Genomic DNA, 25,623 nt, shown 5'->3' with positions numbered 1-25,623 from the left:
GATTGAACTGGGGAAAGTGCAGGACCCAGGCTAAAGGAATTTCTAGCCTGTGTATGAAAGACTTGAGGATTCCAAGCTGTAAAGCAAGCACAGCTTGCCCCTTAATCTGCAGCCTGCTTATATCACCAGCCAGGGTGAGAATTTGCTAATTCATATTCTATCTTTCTAGTATCTTAGACTTAGTTTGCATTTTTGTTTATTTACTAAGTAATCTGCTTTGATCTGTTTGCTATAATTTATAATCACTTAAAATCTATTTTTTGTACTAAAGAGGCTTGTTTTTTCTTTATCTAAACCAGTGAGTTTGGAGTGAAGTGTGTGGGAATCTTAGCTCAGAGGGGGCTGTTGCATATGCCTCTCCACGGGGGGGGGGGCAAACTCTGAGTTTATGCTGTACAGTTCCCTGTGCAGTGCAGGATGGTATAATTTTGGGTTTATGTTCCAGAGTGGGCACGTGCCTGGGGAGCTGCATTACCTTGGCTTTAGCCTTTTTACTGTTGGTTCATGCAGTGGCTAGTCAGAGAGCCTGCATCTAATGCAGCTGGGTGTGTCCCTACCTGTGTGTATGCTGGGGGAAGTGTAAGACTGGGAGCGTGGCTGCAGCTTGTCACAGCAGCACAGTGTGAGAGGGAGCCCTGGCTGGTGGGTCAGAGAGTTCATTGGTATCCCAGTTCCAGGCGGCACCCTGGGGAGAATCTGTCACAGAGGGGAAAAAACAAACTCCTTTAATCGGCTATGGTTGCCAAAGTTCTCAATATCCTGCATCAGATAAAAAAGTTTTGTATAATGTATAAGTAGTACAGGGATGGCCTGAGTCCTTGGAATGCATGAGAACTTCATGGTTTTCCTCTCTCCAGCCAGAGATTTCTGGTACTATATTTCTATTGCATCAGTATGGGGTACTTTAAATGATGCATCCCTGAGAAATGAGGTGTGATAAGGGTAAATTTATTTTAATCACACTAGAGTGCCTCAGCTTTAATGGCTTTAAGTTATTTTGCTATCTCTCATAGCCTGAAACTATTGGGCTGGGATACAGTTAAGATAGTGCAGCTCATGTAAAAGGCTGTAGGTTACAAATTATGTATTTCAGTAGGTTTTACCAGTGCATTTTAAATTATAAAGATGAACAATAGATGAAGTGTTGGCCTTTTAACAGAAGTAAATGTGCAGTGTGAAGATCTAACTCAGAATCCCAGCCATTCATTTGGAAAAGGTTGAGACAGAACTTCTGTAGAAATGGAATTATCCTTTCTTGAGGAATATTTCACTATATAGAGGATACTAGATGTAAGGAGACTATTTGGGGGAGAGTATGTATTACAGCCCCTGTTGTGCAGAGGCCTGGACTCTCAAGTTGTTCAAGATAACAAAAGTCCAACTCAGCCTGTTAACATAAAATTACTTTGGAAAGTCAGCAGAAGTTAGATTGAATTAGTCTAAACAAAAGGGTATTCTTGTCCCACCCAAGGATTGCTAAGGTGGTGACTGGTAAGAAAAAGCAAATGGAATAAAATTAATGGATCAAAATTGGTGTAAAAAACTAGGCCCAGCTGGTGGACAAAATAAAGAAAGATGGGCTAATCTTCCTATTACCCCCTTTTGGGTTCCTTAAAGACTTTGGGGGGGAATTCCTCGTGGAAGACGGGTGGACTGAAAGGAGTGAGCTTTACCATCCTGGCTGCCATAGCTTCTTGGGCCGCAAGATTCATTGTGATAGCACTAAGTCTTCATCATCTTGAGCATGAAAGATGTCCTGACCAGCCCAGCCCAGAGGAAAACCCAGAGGATATTGTCACTTCCACCAGATCTGACTAAATCCTGACCAGCAGCTGAACTGTAATCTTGGGCTTCTGCTCTGACTCCTTCTCTGGTTTGTCCTTTTTCCTTCTCTTTCCACCTTTTGTTTAATAAGAGTTGGGCTTAGCCAGCCAAACAACTGCATCTTTTACAGCACTGCAGTAAAGCCAGAGACAATCAAGAAGAATGCCCTAAGAGCCTGATGTTGCTAAAAGTTGTCCGAGTGGCTTGATAAGACTATGCTGTACTTGTCTTTCTCCAGCAGCAAGCACTAGTAACAAACTATATTTTCCGTCATTGTTTTTCTCCTCTTTTGTGTGTGTTTCGTCTTGAAGTGGGATCAGACTTTTACAGCTCCACCCCCGTCTCCAGTAATCTTTTCTTTTCCATAAAAAAGAACAACTTGTTACCATCTTTAATACCAGCTAAACGATTGTCAAGCCAGGTGCATTCTTTATAAAACTCTGCAGCTAAATAGAACGGGATAGTGTTAAAATGAAAACCTCACTTAATACTTCACATTTCAAATCTCTATCGTTTCCTTTTCCATATCTTTAATAAAAGGATAGCTTTTTAATGGTGGTTGTTGACATGCTGGCTGAGGTCTCTGCTCAACTCCTTGGCCTAAACCATCTTTAACTGTTGTACAATGACAAGATCACTAACACCTGTGACTTTCTGGGCCCATTTATTCCATTGAAATTAACACCACTCAGAAATAAGCATTGGCCTCTGGATAGCTTTAGATACAACAAAATATAGTTACTTAGAATACTTTATAATTCGTACCAAATATGTTAGTGTCTCCCTATATCAGCAAATATTTGAGTGCTATGATATGGTCTTACGGTCATGAAATACTCTGCATTTACTCACTACAGAGGTGGATGCTATACGAAAACTTTAGTACACTCGTTAGTGTTTTGTCCAATGCACAAGTATTAGAGCTGAGCAACATTTTTCAACCCAAACTATTGGTGAAAAGTGCAGATTTGGGATGACCACAACACTTTGTGAATTTTCATTGATTTCAGCAAATTGTTTTGGCAAAAAAAAACAAAACCTGAGTTTTGTTTTGACATTTTTTAAACTAAATATTTCAGTTTGAAACAACTATTTGAAATTTTATTTTAATTTTATTAAAAACCAAATGTTAACTAACATTTTTTTCTGGATCAAACAAAAATGTTTAATTCAAATCAAAATGATTTTTATTTTTTTGTTTTCATTTTCAGAACTGCCAGCAAACCAAAATGTCCATTGTTCACAAAGTTCTACAAAGTATATTGTAATTATCTTTGCTTTTGTTTCTAAATTTAATTGCTGTGGTGGTGAGATTTTTTAAAATTAGTAATTTTAGTAATGGCTCTTGCACTTAATGCAAATGATATTTTACTGTACAAGTAATACAAGTATTTTGAGTTGCAATGTACCTTTATATTAGCTGTCATGATACTTATAGGAAATATCTTCTTTAAAGAATTAAGCCCACAGTGCTGTGGAGATTCCTTAAAACATACTTTATGATTTATCACTAAACTATGAAAATTCTCCATGTTAATGAGGAGTAATCCCATCAAAAGCATTTTTTGCAGTAAGATGGTTCTGACAGCTGTGATTTTTTGTTTCCATTTAAAAGGCTTTGTTCTCATCTAAAAGTGATGGGAGGAATGACCAAAGTCAATTTTGAAGGTACAGATAAGATTGAAATAAATGTAAAGACTAATTTTGATTCAGTGCAAGTATAATGTAAAACTAAACTTTACATTTATTGCCAGCAGACTACAAAAAAATGCACAAACCAAGTAATGGAGAAGACAGGTTTGAGATACAATGCAAAGAAATTTAAAGTCATGTTAATAGGGACTGTAGAGACAGAAATCAAAATTGAAGAAGAGAAACTGGAGAAGGTGGACAATTTTGCGTATCTTGGAAGTACTATCAGCCAAGATGGTACCAGTTAAGACGAAATAACAAGAAGAATCGGGAAGGCAGACGCTGCATTTGGAAGACTCAAAACCATCCAGCAACTCAAAAAATCTCCCTCAAGACACAATTGAATGTGTACAAAGCAACTGTTATCACCATCACAACATATAGCAGTGAAACATGGCAACTTACCAAGAAAGATACGCAAAAGCTGGATGCATATGAATATTGGGAACAACATATAGAGATAGGAAGACAAATGAAGAAAGCAGAAAAATTACTGGACAAGTTACCCTCTCACAAATAACCTACAAGAGAAGAAATCAGTGGCTGGGACATGTGCTGAGAATGGAAAAAGAATGCTTACCAAATACCGCCCTTGAATGGAAGCCAGAAAATGCAAGAAGAAAGAGAAGAAGACCGCAAATAACATGGAAACGACAGTTCTGAATGACATCAAGCACCTCAACATGAAAGGGGAAGATTTGGAGAGAAGGGCAGTTGTTCAGTGCAGTTTTACATTAAAATTTGCTTAAGTAAACTACTGGTAGAATTCTGTCTTGCATTGGACATGGCAAGGCAGCACTCAATTTGATCATGGCTTAGGTTTTTTAACTGTAGGTGTAGCTTGCTTATATAAGTAGACACTCACTCCATTTACTTAATATGCACTAGACCACTCAAAAGCAGCAACTGGTCTGCAATAAGAGAAAAAATGTTGCAAGAGGATACATGTTTTCAGATTACTTCCTTTTTAATTTCAATATTTAATTTAAAAGTTATGGTACAAGAAATTTTGTATACAAAGGCACTAGTAGATCATTGACATAAATGCTAGAAAATTTCACTTAATCACCTGAGATATATTGCTTATTTCAGTATGTAATCAATATACTGTGTATCTCTCATGAATTTTAAATGAAGAAATGTAACTGTTGCTGGGTGTTACTTCTTTTGTGGAAGAGTTTCCATATATTTGCATATAATGGAAAGCATGACTTCATCTGCACCAGCTCCTATTGACAGTAATCTTGAGTCTCTGCAGAGACAAATAATGGGTGAAAACATTTGTATGATACATCAGCTGAAAACTCATGCTGAACTGAAATGTTTCCTGCCCCTCCCCCCACGTTTAGTTACTACAAAGTTACTTTTCCTCTGGTTTTATTACACAGAAACATACTCTAGCTAATATTGTACATACACATCAATCAGAGTGAAGAAAGCTTTGCGGGTTATTCGAAAAGAAAAACACAACGTTGCTTCAGACATAGCCTAACTGCATTTCCAAACTTTATCTTCATGTATAATGCTAGCGCTGAATTTCAGTAACTTTGTTTCCCCTTCCAAGTAAAGCTTATGAAGGATTTACCCCTTTGTTACCTTCCTACAGCTTTAAAAATCTGCCAGAGCAACCTTTAAAAAGCAGCTTGGTGTTCCACTGTCAACACTAGATTGTCCAAGTTTGTTAGGCTAGCACTTGAAACCTCCATGCTCACCAGGATGAAGGCTGCACTTTACAAAATGAACTGGGGCCCATCTGTTCTCTGGAAATGTGTCTGCTGGGGGTGGAGGGTAGAGAGAGCAGGTTCCCTAAAAGGGTTCTAGGGAGAAAAGGCATCTTGCATCCTTTAACTTTTCAGAAATTCAGTGTAGTCTGTAACATTGAACTTCAGTGATCTGTGTAGTGAAGGGTCGTAATCAAACAGCAGCGAGGGTTCTGCAGAACACTGAGGGCAGTCCATTTTTGCACAATGACTTGGGAGTAAACTTAAAATCAATCACAGTATCCAACATCTACCTGGATCTGATAAGACTATTTTTAAGGCCTTACTTTTACTCAGTTTATCTTCCTGGAAGGGCTGCTCTAACCCTACTTACTTTTGCGTGAGTGGTTTCAGCAATATTAATTGAAAAGCTGGCTGTTACACCACTGAGCTGTCCCCACCCGTGATGCCTAAATTCTCATAGCTACTCAGGCCATAAACCACCATGCTCCTCTCTTTCCTATTTTCTTTGTAAATTTGATTTTTCCTGGGGAAAAAAATTGTTCTGCTAAACTACCACTCCTCAATTCAATAGTGACATTGTGGTAATCGGACACATATCAAGAAACGAAGAAATTACTGAGTCATTCTAGATCAGATGTTCAAACAGACCATAAATCTTATGAACATATACAACAGCATAAAAAGTTACACTGACTTTTTAAACATTTTCTAAAAAAACAAAGATAATGTGATAGCAAATGCTTGGTTATTCAAAGTAACAACTTAAAAATCACACTTATAATTTTTATCTGTTAATAATAAAACTTTGCCTAGCAATAACTAAAAGGTATTTGAGAAAAAAAATCCTTTTGTTTTACCCCACTTTGTACATTTGGCAGCACCATTTACAGTCATTTAACCTGTTTCATATGTATAGCCAATAATCACTTTCCCCTGTTGCTTGCTTGGGTTTTACACACAGCAACTTGGGAAGAAAAACATTTAAAAAGCAGGAGTGCGAAATTTAAAAAGCAGGAATGCAACACCGTAACAGCTGGCAGAAGTTCGAAGTAGCTTGTAGTATTTGAAACTACTGTAAAAAATTTTTGTGATGACTAGATTTCAAGTTGATCATAATCCTTTACAAATTTAAATAGTTTCTAATAAAGTAAATTACTTAGTCACCGACAAGCTAAAAAAGTCATGTTATATTAAAATGAAATCTAAATTTGTTGAATATCCAAATGTGTAATATATGGAAGATGTCTGCCTATATAAAATGGGGATGTTTCCATGAAAAAATCATATATCTGGAATCAGTGAGAGAAACTGGTTTTCTCCTCCTCTTCTCTGCCCAAAAAAGAAAAATCCTTACTATATCTAATTTATTTAATAAACACTGAGATATAAGAAGTGAAACATCTGGGAAATGCATTATATAAAACCAGCAGGATGTGTCTGGTGAGGGGGAATCGTAACTAGATTTCATTAATTCCTTCTTCTAACAACCCTATACGTTGGAAATACTTTTGTAGAACAAATGATTTAAGAATTATTGAACTTAAAGTGATAGTTAATAAAACAACTTGGCAGACAGGTTTGTACAATGTCTGGTTAAAATTCCCTACCAACACTATTAAGCAATTTAAAAGCTGAATTTATTAAACAGTTATCATAGTGCATGATGCTTGCTGAAGTAATAGCAGACTGACCTTTGTGTCAGGCACTAACACTGCTTACTAAGGATTACTTTGCAAACTAATTCTCATGGTATGACTGATTGAAAATGCCGAGCACTTACAGTAACAGCCGCTTGCTGCTGTACAAACGTCACAGTGATGTGAACTGATTAGAGCAATGTCTGAGTAAAATGAAGAACTAGTATTAGGAGACTTGCTGCTTTGTTTATTAGTAGAGATTACAATGGATCACAGAGTAAGCCTGTGTTTGTTCCTTCAGGTGATATTCTTACTTCACCTCTCTGGTGACTATGATTATCCAACTATGGAATTGTATTAGTTCATAACAAAATTCTGGAATGTGACCGTCATCATTTAGGTCTATTTATAATGCTTTTTCTTTTAAGGTGGCAAGGATTTATTTCTTTAATATTAGATGGCAGGCACAGGATAGATCCCAATAGGAAATGTGCTAGTCTGCTTAGTAGCTATCCTGGAATGGGCCCAGAACAGCCATGTCTCAGAGTCAGATGAGTGCTCCCAGAAGTAGCAATAGTGCCAAAACCACAAGTTCAGAGGACAAATCAAACCCATCCAAATGCATGAGATTTATTTCCATCCTCCACATAAATCCTACTCCTGTGGCTTATGTAATACAAATGTATTACAGCACCACTGCCAATAGCAGCATGTTCTGAAAAGGGCAGGAAGCTTGCAGAAAGATGCTCTGGGGAATGAAACACTTACACTGCTCCCAGCTCGGGAAATTGCCACATCACTACCTTGTGGTCAACACAGCCGAGCTCTCTTTTTCAGCCAGCCCACATCAGGCTTGCCTCTCTGAGCAGTAGTTCTACAGCATTTCGAACAAAGGGACAGCGGTTTTATATCAGATGTTTTAAAACAACATTTTCCTTCTTCTGTTGCATTGGTTTAACAGAAGAGGTTGTTAGCAATGAGACTGTTGACAGTTTATATCCCATGCTCTGATGTAATTTTTAGTAAAAGTACTTCAAGAGCTTTATTTCTAAAAACAAAGTAACACATTATAAAGAAGTAAACTTTTTATAACTTCCATTTTTTCAATTTTCCTATTGCCACTTTACACAGAGATGGTGTATGTACTAATGTCTTGACAGACCTAACCCTGATTCCACTAAACACTTTGTTAGGCATCTTATTACGAGGATTAATATGCAAGCTGAAAACTACTATAAGCAGGAGAATTTAAGATCCATATTTTGTTTATGTAACAATGCATGCAGCATTAACTTCATTTGGCATATAGGCTATAACCGTCCTCCAAAAGAGTACAGGGTACTGGAGCCAGCATCCCACTTAAAGGATTATTGGCTCATTTCTATAGTCAGTATTTCTCTTCCCTCTGTTTTTATCATCTTTGCATGAATCTCACTGTGCTCAGGGTGTATAGTTAGGCATCTCCCTTTTAAAAGCCCAATGAGTCTCTACAGGTAAAATTTACTCATGGTGTGTAGGGCCAGTGCAAGGCCTTTGCATGTCTGAAATCCCATCCAAGGGGCTGTATTGAGGGAGCAGGGGGCAGAACTTCATTCCATCACATGTCTTGGAAAGGATCTTTGATCTAGCCCCACACAGGCTGCCAGAGAAGACTACTGGGAGGTCAACCAGGGGAAGGGTTGTTGGAGCTGTGTGGAGTGTTGAGTTTCAAAAACAAGAGCCGAAAGGTAGACTCCTTCATCCATTTTTATGGGGGGTCAAGTTCTGTTGCTCTTTCATTTTTATCTTGGTTCTGTAATTTGTGTCAGGAGCACCTATGATAGGCACCCCCTTGCTAATGGGGAAAGGACCTGTCATTAAGAGGTCTTTCTCTCTGGAGCTACTGCCTTAGAGACATATAGGGCTAATGTGAATTGTAGAAGGATATGGAGTCACCACCACTCCCTTTACTTGAGCTTCTGCTGAGCCTTGTGGGTAGATTGAACCACACAATTACTGTTTAAAGCTGTGATCCTACAAAAGGGATCTTCTTCCATGTTCCTTGACTGTTACACCTGGGCAAAGTCACATTGGAGCCAATGAAACTCGCTCCCTGTGGATCCCCACTGCAGGATCAGGCAGGAGGATCAGATCTGTGGCTTGTGTAACTCCAATGGAACTTCATTATTTACATCAACTGGGGGTCTGTTCCAGATTATTTACACTGAAGCAAAATTGGAAAGAGCAAACATCCCATGTAGGGTTTTTAATACTGAATATATTTGGTCAAAGTTATTTAAAGCAGAGTCAAAACCTTTCACATTTTCAAACAGTGACTCACCTGTAGAGTCTGCTCACTAGCACCTCATTGGTGAATCCCATTCCTCCCCAGAACTGGAGGCAATTATCAGTCAGCTCACGGGCTAGACGACCTGCCTTTAGTTTAGCCATGGAAGCAAATTTGGTCACATCATTGCCTCTTATATAGAGCGCTAAAATAAAAGCACACATTCTACAGTAAGTTACTGACTGCAGGATAACCTCACTCCCAACATCCTTCCCATATTTTTCCAGTCATGACAATTTTTTGATATTAAGAGTATATTCCTGAAGCCAAATGTGGAAGCTTACCAACAGCCTGGTAGAGCAGAGAGCGAACAAGTTCCACCTCAGTTGCGAATTCTGCCAGGCGAAAGTGCACTGTCTGGTTATGCAGTACTGGCTGGTTGTATATTTTCCGTTGGCGAGTATAGTCAATAGTTTCTTGTATCACATTTTCCATTGGTGCCAGGTCTAGAGGAATCAAAGCACAGAACAGCAGCTGTTTTTACTCAAGGGTTTTTCAGATATGTGGTGTGTGTGAGGTTTGTTAAAAAGGAAGACTTTTTTCTCCTCCCAGGTTGTGTAAAATAGGTACAATGAATAAACCAGTTGTTTAAAAATAAATTATTCTATGGGGCTAATTTACTATTTATAGTTTCAATTCCCTAGAAATGTTGGTCATTCCCATATGTCCTGAAGAAAGACTTTAGAATATATGTATGTATAAACTGGAATATTAACAACATCTTCTTTTCTATCCCCACTACCAATACCCTTGTCAATGCTTCAATAACCTCCTACCTCAATTACTGTAACCTTCTTCTCTCATTCCTTCTAGACCATCCACATGGCACAGCTGCCAAATTCATCTTCCCTGCCTCATCACCAGTCTTTATGAGTCCCTTCAGGGACTCCACATCCCCTTCTGCATCACTTTCAAGGCTACTCCTTGCTTCTGTCTCATCACTGGTCACTCATCACACCCATATAACCTTCTATACATGATGGGACAACCTAACGGAACCAAGAATTCTGAACTGTCTATAGGAACATAAGAATTACTATACTCAATAAGACCATTAGTCCATAGAGTCCAGTAGCCTCAAAGGATGGTGTAAGAATCCTAGAGTGTTACCCTGGATTTGAGGGGTAGGGGTGTACTCCAGAATGTGATCACGCTAATTGTAATCCTATTATGTGCATTCAGCCACCATGAATTAATAAAATAGAACACCACATAGTATAGGGTTAATTTGAAAGCAGGCTTTTAGAGGCAAGGTCAAAACTAGCTGGCAATTTCTGCTAATGAGAATGGGAGGAGGGGAAGAAAAAGTCAACAATTGAGACTGAAAGAAAATAAGTGGACGGAAAACCTTGAATCTGGGCACCTCTGATATAGAAGTTTATTATGATTAAGATTGTTAGGAATGTTTGTTGATAAGTAGTTTATTGAAAGTTAGGAAAAGTGATTATTTAGAAGGGGTCACTATGACCTATGTATTTTGTAGAAGTTAGTTATAAAAGATTAGCTAATACAGTGTACATGGAGCAATCCTCTGAAGCCATCTTGAGAGACATTTTTCCTGACACCTTTTCTCCTCAGTGGGTGAGTAACTGGCCACTGTGAACCTGCTGTTAATTATTCAATACTGTTCCAGATTTTAGGTAAATATTTGGGATGTTCTAAATTTATTGCTGATGTCTGTGTGTGCTTAAATCTAATAAACTGCAGTTTTAAACAGAGCACCCTTACTTGCATTAATCTTTTATCAGATGGAATTGCTGTGTTCCCATTGATTTATTCTTGACACCACCTGGAATGAAATAGCTAAGTTACCACTGCTGTGGCTTCTGAAAACTCTGGGTAACAACAGTAGATACATGTGGAACAATCTGCTTCCCTGTACATAATTTCCCATGCCTAGTCTTTCTACAACTCCTTAAACTAGAAGAAATGAACTAAGCTCTCTTCATTCTACTGATAATCAATGTGAAAGGTCATTTCTCAGGGATACAAAGGGGACATCCCCATCTACTCACAAGCTGAAGAATCTACCTCATCAGAATGCAGGGCACCTCATGCCTAAAGATTTATCGTTGTTCTCTAACTTGGCCCTGGCTGCATGACTCTCAGACCTGAGCTACCATGCACAAATTAAGAATTTAGGAAGATACCATTCTACGCTCTTAGCACACATTAAACTTTCCTATCACCTCCAGGTTCAATATAGAAATTAATAAATAAAAGAGATTTGCACTTTACTGTCCAGGTCCCCAATCTTACAGTGTGATCTGCTAGCATCTGTGGGACTCTGTAGGGGTCCATGTTGTCCTGAGGGCAACATGACAGATTTTTAAATTGAATGGGAGTGTCACATTATGAACAGAGGTGTGCTTCATTATTTTCTTCAAGAAAGCAAGAAACACAGCTACTTTCATTAATGTCTGTGATATACTTACTATACTATACACAAGTGGTTCTCAACTTGTGGCCCAATCAGCACACAGCTGTGGCCCATGTGACATCCTCAGGGCCATGCAGGTAGTATTGCATGCAGACCACATAACACATTGTGGGCCACATCTAGTAAATAGGTTGAGAACCACTGCTATACACCAACTATAAAGAACTCAAAGACAACCCCACACCACAATTTACCCAGGAATTTAAGGATATCATGAAATCCTTTCTCAAACAACTCAAAGAGAAACTCTACAACCTCATTCCCCACAAATCCACCCCAAGGACCTTCTATATACTTCCCAAAATACACAAACAAGGGAACCCAGGCAGACCCATCATATCTGGCCACTGCACTCTAACTGAAGGAATATCAGGACTCATAGAACCCATCCTCCAACTATTCACCACACAAAGGGGCAGCTTTCTCCACCACACAACTGACTTCCTCCAGAAACTCCACAACATTAATAACCTCCTCAGAACACCATCTTTGTCATTATAGATATCACCACCCCATACATTAACATCCCTCACAATTATAGCATTTCTGCCTGCCTCAAATATTTACAAGATAATGGACAACCCTTAGATATCCACCCCAAACACACCATCAAACTCATCCATTTCATCCTCACCCATAACAATTTTACATTCAACAATAAACACTTTGTCCGAACCATGGGAACAGTGATGGGTAGTAGGATGGCTCCACAATATGCCAACATCTTAATGGGACACCTTGAGGAAGAATTTCTGGACAAATGCAACACAAAACCAATGATACCCCTGAGATATGTTGATGATATTTTCATTTTCTGTACCAATGACTTACACTCCATCATAGATTTCCACCACAACTTCAATAACCACCACCCATCCATCAAATTCTCTCTAGAACCCTCCCACACTAGCATCAACTCCCTGAACACTACAATCAGCTTCAATAATGGAACCCTAGAAACAACTATATACAAGAAATCCACACATAAACACACCTGCCCTCACAGACCTAGTAACCACCCAAACACACCAAGAAATTTATCTACAGCCAGGCACTCAGATACCACAGAATAGACTCAGAGGAGAAAAACTGGGATATACACCTTAACACACTTAAAACTGCCTTCTCCAAACAAGGACACTCCACCAGAGAAGTAGATCACATCATGGAACAGGCCACCCAAGTACCCCAAGAAAGCTGCTTCCATACAGAAATAAAACCCCCTCCAACTGCACACACCTAGTCGTCACTTACCACACCCCACACTGGAACCTATGCAGAGTATCATCAAACAATTACAACACATACACAACGGACACCACATTCTGAAAGGAACCTTTCCTGAACCCTCTCTTTTGGCCTTCAAACAACCCCCAACCTCTCCGAGCTCATCATCAGAAGCAAGCTCTCCACAGACTAGGATTTACCAACTCAAAGCAGCAGCAGCCCCTGCCAGAAAAAGAAATGCAAAGCCTGCAGGCATATCTCCACTGCTCTGATGATCAACATTCTCACAACACACCTTTCAAGATCCATGGGTCCTACACTTGCCTATTACAACATGTGGTGTACCTCATCCAGTGCACTAAATGCCCCAATAGCAACTGTGTGGGTGAAATGAGACAACCACTATGCTCTCAAATGAACTCTCACTGAAAAATGATAAAAGACAAAAACACTCTATCACGTAGGGGTGAACACTTTTCACAACACAATCAATCTGACCTCCCAGTCCTCATTCTCAAAGGAAATCTGCACAACACTTTCAAAAGACAAGCCTAGGAACTTCAATTCATAACTTTGGTAGACACTAAGGGTACGTCCACATTACCCGCCGGATCGGCGGGTAGTGATCTATCTATCGGGGATTGATTTATCGCGTCTCATTTAGACACAATAAATCGATCCCCGAACGCGCTCCCCGTCGACTCCGGATCACCAACAGGGTGAGAGGCGGAAGCAGAGTCGACGGGGAACTGCGGCCATTGATCCCGCGCCATGAAGATGGCAGGTAAGTCAAACTAAGATATGTCAACTTCAGCTACACTATTCTCGTAGCTGAAGTTGCGTATCTTACATCAACCCTCCACCCCACCCCAGTGTAGACCAGGCCTAAAAAACATCGACTGAATAGAGACACTGGATGACTAATGGGGTGTTAACAGGCCACTTCACCTTGAATTGTCCCTTGAAATGTGTGTTAACTACTTATGCTAAACAATCTGTTCCACCTTGTATTTAGCTGTGACACTCTGAGTACATTTCCCAGACCTGAAGAAGAGCTCCGTGTGACTCAAAAGCTTGTCTCTTTCACCAACAGATGTTAGTCCAATAAACAATATTACCTCACTCACCTTGTCTTTGTGACACACTTGGCAGAGAAAGGAATGTTTAATAATTTGGGACCAAATTTTGTTTTGGTAAAATAAGATTTGTATAAAACATAAGGCCAATAAAAACATTTCCAGAAAATTATTCTTTTTGTAATATAAATTCCAATGGAAACAGATTAAAACAAAATTCTTTGAAGATGTGCTACCTCCTTAGGCATACAAACTATGGATTAGGCTATCAGATATACTTTGATCTGGTCTATAATTTATAGGAGCAATTTTGTGTCCAGAAATAATTGCATCTGCACTGAACTGCAAAGGGACACTTTACAAAATAGACTTCAAACTTCTCGTTTGTGGGTCCCAACAAGTGATTAGATTATCTAGAAATGTTTACTCCTGTAAAGATGGAGGCTGGTCCTGAAAATCTGCCCCTATTTAGAAAATAAAAGATTTTAAAAATACCATTTTACATGTAACTTAGGCCCAGCCCTATATTTGGTTTCCCATGGTTGGATCCTCACTCCCATGCAGATCCAGTGGCAGGATTGGAGACAGAGGTATGAAGATATTTTTAATATAGTTTTTAACCATGGTGTCCTTTTAAAAAATGAAAAGAAAATACACATTACTCTGTCAACTAATGTTTCTCTAAGTACAACAAAAAGTCTTTATCAGCACATTACAGGCATCACATTACTTTTTTAGGCTGAGCTACAGAATCACATACTTAAAAAAATACCCCCAAAATGAAAAATTGTTTCAGAGGCTGTGCTAATTTGGTTGACTTTATTTTCAGAGAAATTCTGTCACAGATGTTTTTCAACAACATTAATCCCTTTACAAAAAGCTGCTTGGCTTTATCATGCCCACCAGGAAGTTTCTGTGAACATCTGTCACCTTTCTTATAGCAGGTCTCTTTTCCCTATTTCACTGTTATTTCCACACAAAAAGTGTAATTTAATGCTCCTTCCTTCTTATTTTGATTTCTCAGCCACTTTCTTTTGTTTGTCTTTTATTTCAATGTCCATATTACATTCTAAACTTGGAGGAACTTTCTATTGAGTTTTATAGAGAAAATTTGCACACCATACCTACAGAATGGGAGACTATATCCTGAAAAGCTGTGACTCTGAAAAGTATTTAGGGGTCATAGTGGACAAGAAACTCAACATGAGCTCCCCATGCAATGCTGTGGCAAAAGGGGCTAATGCGATACATGGATGTACAAGTGGGAGTAACAAGTAGTAGGGAAGTGATTTTACCTTCCTGATAGCTGCTTTCAACTACCTGAAAGGGGGTTCCAAAGAGGATGGATCTAGACTGTTCTCAGTGGTACCTGATGACAGAACAAGGAGTAATGGTCTCAAGTTGCAGTGGGGGAGGTTTAGGTTGGATATTAGGAAAAACTTTTTCACTCAGAGAGTGGTGAAGCACTGGAATGGGTTACCTAGGGAGGTGGTGGAATCTCCTTCTTTAGAGGTTTTTAAGGTCAGGCTTGACAAAGCCCTGACTGGGATGATTTAGTTGGGAATTGGTCCTGCTTTGAGCAGGGGGTTGGACTAGATGACCTCCTGAGGTCCCTTCCAACCCTGATATTCTATGATTCTATGATTCTACCTCTGTATATGGCATTGGTGAGACTGATACTGGAATAGTGCATACATTCCTTGGGTCAACATTTTAAAAAGGATGTTGACAAACTGGAGAGGGTGCAGAAAAGAGCCACAAAAATAACTTTAGGGTTGGAGAACAGCTTTACCGCGAGAGACTTGAGGTCTACAGTAACTCCTCACTTAAAGTCATCCTGGTTAACGTTGTTTCGTTGTTACATTGCTGATCAATTAGAGAACATGCTCATTTAAAGTTGCGCAATGCTCCCTTATAACATCGTTTGGCAGCCGCCTGCTTTGTCCACTGCTTGCAGGAAGAGCAGCCCATTGGAGCTAGCTCGTGGGGGCCTGGGACCAAGGTGGACTGGCAGCCCCCCATCAGCTCCCCATTCCCCTAAGTTCCCTGTGCGACAGCTGCCCAGCAAGCCTGCTGCCCCCCGACTGCCATGTGCTGCTCCTGCCCTCTGCCTTGGAGCTGCTCCCTGGAGCCTCCTGCTTGCTGTGCGGGGGGCGGGGGTGATATGAGGGGGACTAATGTCAGGGTGTTCCCCTCTCCCCTGCTCCTACACCCCACTTATCCCATCTCCATAGAGTGGGGCGGGGGGAACACGACAGGGCTCAGGATGGAAGGAGCTTGGGCAGCAGCTGCTGTCTCAACTTCCTGATCTACTTGAAAAGGCAGTGTACTTAGAATGGGGTCAGTGTACTTAAAGGGGCAATGTGCATCTCTCTCTCTCGCTCTCTCTCTCTCACACACGGTGTGTGTCTCTGTCTGCCATGCTGTCTCCCCTCCCTCCATTCGTGCTGCCTTTCAATGGGTTAACCCTTGAAGGCTCAGCCGATTGCTGGTTCACCATTTAGCAGTAAGGCATTTCCTGGGAAATATCCCACCCTCTGACTTCACCACTTCAACCAAGCTTCGCAATCATCATCTCTGTGTACCAGTATTAAATTGCATCCGATGAAGTGGGTATTCACCCATGAAAGCTCATGCTCCTATATGTCTGTTAGTCTATAAGGTGCCACAGGACTCTTTGCTGCTTTTACAGATCTAAACACGGCTACCCCTCTGATACTTGACAGTATTAAATTGTTTGTTTAAAACATATACTGTGTGTTTATATATATATATATAATATAGTCTTTTGTCTGATGAAAAAAAGTTCCCCACTATTTACATTAATTCTTATGGAGAAATTGGATTCACTTAACATCATTTCGCTTAAAGTTGCATTTTTCAGGAACATAACTACAACATTAAGTGATGAGTTACTGTATCTGTTCAGTTTATCAAAGACCAAACTGAGAAATGATTTGATTACAGTGTATAAGTACCTTCATAAGGAGAAAACACCTGGTACCAAAGGGCTTTTCAGTATAGTTAAGTAAGGCATAACAAGAACCAATGCCAATGCCCAGAACCTGAAGCCAGACAATCTAATCAGAAATAAGGCACACATTTTTAACAATGAGGGTGATTAACCACTGGAACAAATTACCAAGGGAAGTGGTGGATTTCCCATGTCTTCAAATAAGACTGGCTGCCTTTCCGGAAGATATGCTTTAGCCAAAACCACAACTTATTGTGCTCATTACTGGAATAACTGGATGAAATTCAATGGCGTGTGATACATAGAAAGTCAGACTGGACAATCTTATGGTCCCTTCTGACCTTAAACTCTATGGCTCTGCAATGTAATTCAAAGTATCCCTTCCCTTCTGCTTTGATGTGGCAGGAAAGTGGTTAAAATTTGAGTGGCATTCCCAGTGGGACAGCTGTTGGAATGTTCATTCATCCCTGTGGAGAGAGGGGAAAGCCAGCTCTTCAGTTACTGTGGTAATTATGAGAACAAGTCATAAGAGAGAGAGATCTGCAAATTAAAATTTAAAAATTAATTGACAAGATTTTGATGGGGACAAAGCTGCCTTTTCCTTGCATACAATCCCCAAGGGATAGATGGTAACTGCTGTGTAATGACATACTAATTAATTAAGAAAAAAAGCTTCTGTATGGCTTTGATGGGACTTGTAGAAGAGCAGGATGACACAAATATCTGCAGGAAGACTCTTGTCACAGCCAGACTCTTTTGCCTTTTGGGGGGCGGTGGCAGGGGGTGGTGGTGGTGGATACTTTGTCTTTTAAGCTTTAGCAGCAAGCCTTTGTCTGTGTTATGGACAGAATTCTGCAGTTGATTCCAGTGGTTAAGGGACAGCTTGTGACTGACTTTGTGGATGTGCAAGACTGAGGATATGGAGAAAGGAGTTACTCCCAGCCCAGGGGATAGACACAGTCAAGATTCTTGCACTCTTTGGGTGAAATTCACCTCTGTGCAGAAGGCCAGCAGAAGGCTGAACAGGAACAATCCAGTTTTTTCCCTCTAGCCCTGGGCTGGAGGAGGCATACTCAGTTGCTCTCTGATAGGATGGTGCATGCGCAGTCAGGTCAGCACTAAGAACTAGGAGAGGCTGGGGCATGCTCAGAGAGGGTGGAATCTTTAGAGATATTAGGTGTTAAGCTCTAGCAAGTCGCTACCGAGCATATGCAAACTGTGATTTTTCAGAGACTTATTACTTGGCCAAATTTAGGCAGACTTCCATGGGGCTGGCAAAAAGGCATATCCTTCACCCACTACCAAATTTCAAGTCCCTGCTCCAAAGCCTGAGGATGCTAGAGCTGTTCAAAGAAAAGGTCACCAGATTTTTTTTTAAGATGAGCCAAACAGCCTATTTTTTCCTAACCTCATTCTCAGAAATGGCAGAACCATTTTGGACAACATTTTTCAGAAGAATTGAGCCTGAATACAGATGCCCAACATGTAAAATTTCAGCCTGAACAGTTAAAGTTGGACAAAGTTATAAACAACTGAAAACAGTGTCATATAATGGGATATACTGGGCAATCTTAATAATAGACAGAGCTACCAGTCCTGTCTAAACTACCTTTACATAACTTTGAAATTTTAGTAAAGATCATCTTATTAGAGTGGGCCAATAATACTATAAACTAAGTAAATATTGGAGAAGAGTGAATGGTTCAGGAGGCTGGTGAAGGGACACAGGTTTGACTCTGTCCTGCATTAGTAATGACTGAAATTTGATACCATTTGATTACTATTTGGTAGTCCAAGTTAAGTTAATTATTAATAATACTCAGCACTTGTGTGGTACTTTATGCACTAATAAAGTACTAATAAATGCTGGGTATCACAATCAGTTCTCAGTCAATAAGTGTCTGCATCACAAGACCACCTCCACAGAACTTAAAGGAGGCACCATAAAAACAACAGTCAGACAAACAAAAAAACCCTCCATTTGCTTCTGCTTAAGTTCTGCAAAATTCCCATGGACTCCAATGGGAGCAGGAGCAAGCTCTAAACGGGTCACACTCTCACAGAAGAGGCCTGCCAGTTCAGGGTTGAGACACAGAGGCAGAGCAGCACGGGGAAATTTGTCCTGCCTCTGCTTATGCTGTACTTGTATCAAGGTGAAATAGAGGATTTGAGATGGAGAGCTGTTAAAGAAGAGCACCTTAGCCTCTAAGGATAGAACAAGAAGCAATGGGCTTAAACTGCAGCAAGAGAGGTTTAGGTTGGACATTAGGAAAAAGTTCCTAACTGTCGGGGTGGTTAAACGCTGGAATATATTGCCTAGGGAGGTTGTGGAATCTCCATCTCTGGAGATATTTAAGAGTAGGTTAGATAAATGTCTATCCGGGATGGTCTAGACAGTATTTGGTCCTGCCATGAGGGCAGGGGACTGGACTCGATGACCTCTCAAGGTCCCTTCCAGTCCTAGAATCTATGACTCTATGAATCTTTACACAGCCACTGAATTCTCTGAAGAAAAAACAGAAAATTATAGCTTCTCCATTACAGGCAGTTTCAGAAGGCAGCCTTATGTTTAAATTCATGTTTGCTATTTTCCATAATCTTTGTATTCCATTGGTAGTCCACACACAATGCTGCTGCATTTTCATTTTTCCTCATGCTGTCGCCAGAAGGCTCCAGGAAAAACAAACAAACAAACAATAAAATAAAAATAACTCCAAACCAAACTCAAACCAAATAACCAAAAAGCAAACAACAAAAACCCTGCAGTGCCTCACTAGTAGTATCCAAAGGTTACGTTCTTTCCATTTCATTTTTATTCCAGCTATACAAAGAAAAAGTTCTCTATGTCTAGACTATGACCAATTTTACAAAAATAAATTACAAGAGTTAGCTGTAATCCACCACCAGGAAAGTATATTTTGTTAGTCATTTGTAAGAGTGAGTCTTATCTCCTGCCAGGAGTACCGCTGATGACTTACTTGTGGCTACTACCCATAAACGCTCTTCTTGGAATTGCAACATCTGGTACGTAAAGCCCATTCCTTCCTCCCCAATGAGGTATTTGCTGGGAACTCTGACATCTTCAAAAAAGATCTGTGCTGTATCTGATGACCTCATACCCATCTTGTCTATCTTTTTAGCAATGTGAACACCTAAAAATAAAGATGGATTAGGAAGGATACAGGGATTAGGAGTCTAGGATATATAATTATATATATTAATTTAACACAAGAAAGAGTTCTGTACTAATGTTTGCAAATTTGAAAATTTCTATGCTTAGGCTACCATAAAATCCTAAGTTTAAGAAAACATGAAAGTGTCTTAAACTTAACCACAGCATTTCTACCCTATCTGTTAGAATGTCACTATTTTTAAATGGGAAATCAGAATTCTCATAATCCTAAAAAACTAATGATTTGCTAGTAGAAATGGCCTTTATTTTAATGGACCTCTAGAAATCTAGCAGTATCAGGTTAGCTTTTATGTTATTTTATACTGTATAAAATGCAGAAATTAGTGTAACTTTTTGAGTGACAGCACTGCAGTAAAGGCAGTAATAGATATTTAAGAATATAAACATTTTATCTGTGTATTTTGTAACCTCAGAGTTATCTTTCAATTATATGATCAGTTCCCAATTCATAAATATCTGCAAATTAGTCTCACATAATGTACAGGTTGTCATATCAACTCATTTTCAGCATTAGTGAAATTAGGTCCAAGACTCTCCTTTCCCTCTCTCCATGTACTATGTTGCAATGATAGCATTTTTCTGGAAAGAGGGTACTTGTCTGGTCAAAACTGTCTCTCTCTCTCTCCAGTGACATTAAAAAGTCACATTACATACATAGTGAATACAATGGAGGCTTTCAGCAACTAACACCAGCTATTCTCTCATCTTCTTCTGCCAGCTAGCAGTGACCATTTTACAGCTGGACAGTTAGATTTAAATCACTTGAAATTAATCCCCAAACAGTGTCAAAGGCATAGAGGTATTTTTTTTTCTTTTCACATGAGAAAAAAGAGCATTTCTGCCTCTGGTAGTCTTGAGTGGCATGTAAATGCATACGGCTCATTACTTAACCCTCCTGAGAGCATCACTCTTGACTCTTTATTAATTGCTCTTTTATGAAAAGAGTTTAAGCATTAGATGTCAGGGAAAATGTGGTTTGGTCCACATTGAAACCCTTTTTCTCACTATTGAGCCACCATAAAAGCAATCTCACTGAAGTCCCATACCTCATCGAGGTGTGAAATTTATTCTTGCACAGATGGACCAATGCACCACTTCAGAGGCGCATATGCCTTAGGTGGTGAATTTCACCCAACATATATAAGATTTGCACAATCTAATTTCAAATGGCATCTTCTCTACAACTATGGTATCTTGCCAGGCTGTATCATTCACTCACTCCAACAAGGAGATCCAAAACTAAACAATATGAAAACTCCTCCTTTTTTTGGCATATAGAGAGTGGATGAGCTTTACTCCAGGAGATGGGCCCAAATCCATAATTTTATTTAGCGTTACCTAATAATCCGTCTCCATAGCAGATGTGATGTCAGATTAGGTTGAAATAAATGTTCTGCTATTCCAACCACAGAGTTAGCAGTGGCTTGTGTAGCATTAAATGACAAACACTATATTAATACAATAGTAAAATTGCATGGTTAAGCAACCACAGCTTTTGAAATGATAAAATTAAAATTGAACGCATTACCTTAATGTTCCCCCCTTATGTATTAATGCACAATCTTTATTTACATGATTACACACTATGATTCAAATAATAGCATTTCTCATATGCATTCTTTATATAACAAACACATATATTACCATCTTGTATTATGTTATTGTATATATATGTAATATCTTGTATTATTATGTATTACTGTGTGTATAACTAACAAGGCCACAAAAGTATTTTTTATTAAAATTGCACAATATAATATTTGGGCGTATATTTAAAATTACAACATAAACACTTTCAGTCACTATGTTTCTTCAGTTATGATTCAAAAATACTTCTTACTTTAAATAATTTACTTAATAAAACTAAATACTTAGCCCCAAGACATATACATATGTTTTAAATGTTCTTATGGAGAAAAAGCATTTATAACTTGTGCATCTATTAATATACTGATAACTTTCTAATTAGTAGTATATAAGTATAAATTCTGTGCTGTAATTCTCATTCCCTAAAGAAAGAGTTTAATAGTGTTTTTGAAAGATGAAAGGCGAACATAGAAGTTTACAGTTTCTATCCCCCAAAGCTCCAAGTATTCTATAAATATAAAATAATGAACAATATATTGTGCGGAGTGGATGTAGCTGAAAACCATTTTGGGGGGATGAGGTGGGGTGGGGTGGGAGTGGGAGAGGACCAGAATCCAGGACAGCATTTGTGAACCCTCTCCAAGATTAAAACACTTTATATTATGATATTATTGTTCAGAGTTTTGCTTCAATATATTTTTAATGATGTTTTGCAAGGTATTAATTTTGTCCTTGGCAATTACTTAACTTATCTGTTTCCACAGTAGCTTATAAACTACTCCAACAAAAGCCTATTGATAGACTTTTAAAAACAATATTTCTGGCCAGAAGAACCCTTTATGTTACAGTAGCTTTGGCATCAGAGGCTGAAGTCTGTAAAATATTTAATTTCCTCCTTTTGTCCCTTTCTGTTCATTCATTCATTCTGTACATATCATTTAATATTTCAGAGTGACATAGAATCATAAGACTGGAAGGGACCTTGAGAGGTCATCTATTCCAGTCCCCTGCACTCATGGCGGGACTAAGTATTATCTAGACCATCCCTGACAGGTGTTTGTCTAACCTGCTCTTAAAAATCTCCAGTGATGGAGATTCCACAACCTTCGTAGGCAATTTATTCTAGTGTTTAACCACTCTGACCGTTAGAAGTTTTTTCTACTCTCCAACCTAAACCTCCCTTGCTGCAGTGTTAGCCTATTGCTTCTTGTCCTAGTCTCAGAGGCTAAGGAGAACAATGTTTCTCCCTCTTCCTTGTAACAACCTTTTATGTACTTGAAAACTGTTATCATATTCCCTCTAAGCCAGTGGTGGGCAACTTGCAGCCCATCAGGGTAATACTGTTACACTGGTGGGCACCAGACCGTTTGTTTACATTTGTATGGCCATCCGCAGCTCCCATTGGCCGGGAACACGAACCGTGGCTGCTGGGAGCTGTGAATGTAAACAAAATGTAAACAAATGGTCTGGCAGCCCGCCAGCATATTACCCTGACGGGCCGCATTCGGCCCACAGGCCGCAGGTTGCCCACAACAGCTCTAAGTCTTCTCTTTTCCAGACAAAACAAAGCCAATTTTTCAATCTTCCCTCATAGGTCACATTTTCTAGACCTTTAATCATTTTTTTGCTCTTCACTGGACTTTCTCCAATTCGTCCAGATCTTTCCTGAAATATGGCACCTAGAACTGGACACAATACTCCAGCTGAGGCCTAATCAGCACAGAGTAGAGCGGAAGAATTACTTCTCGTGTCTTGCTCACAATACTCCTGTTAATACATCCCAGAATGATGTTTGTTTGTTTCTTTTTTTTTTTTTTTTGCAATAGTTTTACACTGTTCACTCATATTTAGCTTGTGATCCACTATGGTTTCCAGCAACAAAGAATCCTGTGGCACCTTATAGACTAACAGACGTTTTGCAGCATGAGCTTTCATGGGTGAATACCCACTTCTTCGGATGCAAGACTTGCATCCGAAGAAGTGGGTATTCACCCACGAAAGCTCATGCTGCAAAACGTCTGTTAGTCTATAAGGTGCCACAGGATTCTTTGTTGCTTTTACAGATCCAGACTAACACGGCTACCCCTCAGATATATGGTTCCCAGATCCCTTTTCGCAATACTCCTTCCTAGGGAATATTTGCTTGGTTACTTTATTTGACAAAGTAACATTGATTTGAGGACAGGTTACGTTCTCTCCAAAAGATTTTATATCATATGCTGTAAAACACAATAAAAAGAAAACTGTAAGAAAAACAAATCAGTGCTTTTACCAGGTAGGTTCATTGGTAGACATATAAGAGATTTATTTTGGTGGGGGGGTCCTTCACTGGAATTTGCCAGCAGGCACATCCAGTCAGCTTGACATCCCGAAGTAATCCACATCTTGCCACCATTTATGATATAGTCATCACCTTTTCTTACTGCTGTTGTTTTGATACCTATTTAAAAACAAATGTGAAATCAGAGGTTCTTTTCACATGGGAGAAATCAGGTGATTGAGGTGTGTTTGGTAGAGTTAGTCTCTCAGTCACATCAGCAGTCAAACAGCTAGCATTCACTCATTGCTCAACAACTGTTGAGAGTCATGGAAGCAAATGCTAAAGATACCATAATTGTTCATGTGCCTTCATTTAAGTTATATTTCAGATTAAAAAATACCAAGTAACACAATAGGAATGTGCACACAACCTTTACGTTTGAATTACTACTCTGCTCTACTTCATTTTAGGTAATCTAAAGGAAAAAGATGAATGAAATGAAACCAATAAGAAATGTGGGGAACCAGATCATCTAGTCCTGTGGTTCGCAAACAGGGGTACATGTGCCCCTGGGGGTACACAGAGATCTTCCAGGGGGTACATCAACTCATCTAGATATTTGCCTAGTTTTACAACAGGCTACAGAGAAAGCACTAGTGAAGTCAGTACAAACTAAAATTTCATACAATGACTTGTTTATACTCCTCTCTATATATACACTAAAATGTAAGTACAATATTTATATTCCAATTGATTTCTAATTATTAGAGCTGTCAAGCGATTAAAAAAAGTAATCATGATTAATCATGTGATTAGAACAATTAATCTTGAGTAATTACACAATTAATCGCACTGTTAAACAATAATAGAATACCATTTATTTAAGTATTTTTGGATGTTTTCTACATTTTCAAATATATTGATTTCAATTACAACACAGAATACTAAATATACAGTGCTCACTTTATATTTATTTTTATTGCAAATATTTGCACTGTAAAAAACAAAAGAAATAGTATTTTTAATTCACCTAATACAAGTACTATAGTGCAATGTGATGTGATGTATCAAATTGTTTTTCTGCAAAGCACATTCCATTTCATTGTTCAAGAGACAGGCTGCTTTATGCACTGAACAATGTCATGGCTTGTCTACATGGAGAGTTATTCCAGAATAGCTATTCCTAATTAACTATTCCTGATTAACTTCATGTGTTGGTGCTCTTATTCTAGAATAATAGTGCCTTATTCTCAATCCATTTTGTTCTGGAATAAGAGCGTCCACCTCTGGAGTTAATCAAGAATATTACTCCACTTTAAATTCACACCCTACCTTTTTCCAGATTAACTTTCATATGTAAATACATCCTTAATTTGTAACACAGTCGTTAGGTATTGAAACAAGAAAAGGTATATGACTACAGACACTGACTACAGAAAACTTGTATGCGCAACATGACAAACTACATTAGCTCTAAACAAGAAAATAAACAACACTACAGGAGGCATTTTACATTGCAGAGAGTGGGAGTTGCAGGAGTGTTGTGGGATTGTGCTGGAAGGTCATATTGCAACAGTGAAGATGAAATGCCAGGGCTTTCAGTACATACTAGCATTGAAACAGTTCAGAGCAGAATACAGTACTGGTGAGATTAGCTTTGAAC

The 25,623-nt window shown here is 39.0% G+C and overlaps 1 protein-coding gene across 2 annotated transcripts in view; it reads right to left on the bottom strand.

Annotated features, from left to right (window-relative positions):
* Positions 1-4,528: 4,528 nt before the first annotated feature.
* Positions 4,529-25,623, bottom strand: part of LOC120397045 (probable acyl-CoA dehydrogenase 6) — a 148,283-nt gene continuing 127,188 nt past the window's right edge. Inside the window, exons 5-9 of one of the 2 annotated variants that reach the window (XM_039522468.1) lie at positions 23,973-24,140; positions 19,899-20,072; positions 9,488-9,649; positions 9,198-9,348; positions 4,529-4,768 (exon numbers count right to left, since the gene is read on the bottom strand). In XM_039522468.1, the coding sequence (XP_039378402.1) occupies positions 4,675-4,768; positions 9,198-9,348; positions 9,488-9,649; positions 19,899-20,072; positions 23,973-24,140 (749 nt within the window). In that variant the 3' untranslated portion in view covers positions 4,529-4,674. The remainder of the gene's footprint in view (positions 4,769-9,197; positions 9,349-9,487; positions 9,650-19,898; positions 20,073-23,972; positions 24,141-25,623) is intronic. The other variant, XM_039522469.1, reaches the window with a different exon arrangement.

The sequence above is a fragment of the Mauremys reevesii genome, linkage group 2 (genome assembly GCF_016161935.1).
Source record: "Mauremys reevesii isolate NIE-2019 linkage group 2, ASM1616193v1, whole genome shotgun sequence".
Classification (NCBI taxonomy): domain Eukaryota; kingdom Metazoa; phylum Chordata; order Testudines; family Geoemydidae; genus Mauremys; species Mauremys reevesii.
This window is presented reverse-complemented; position numbering and strand designations above follow the sequence as displayed.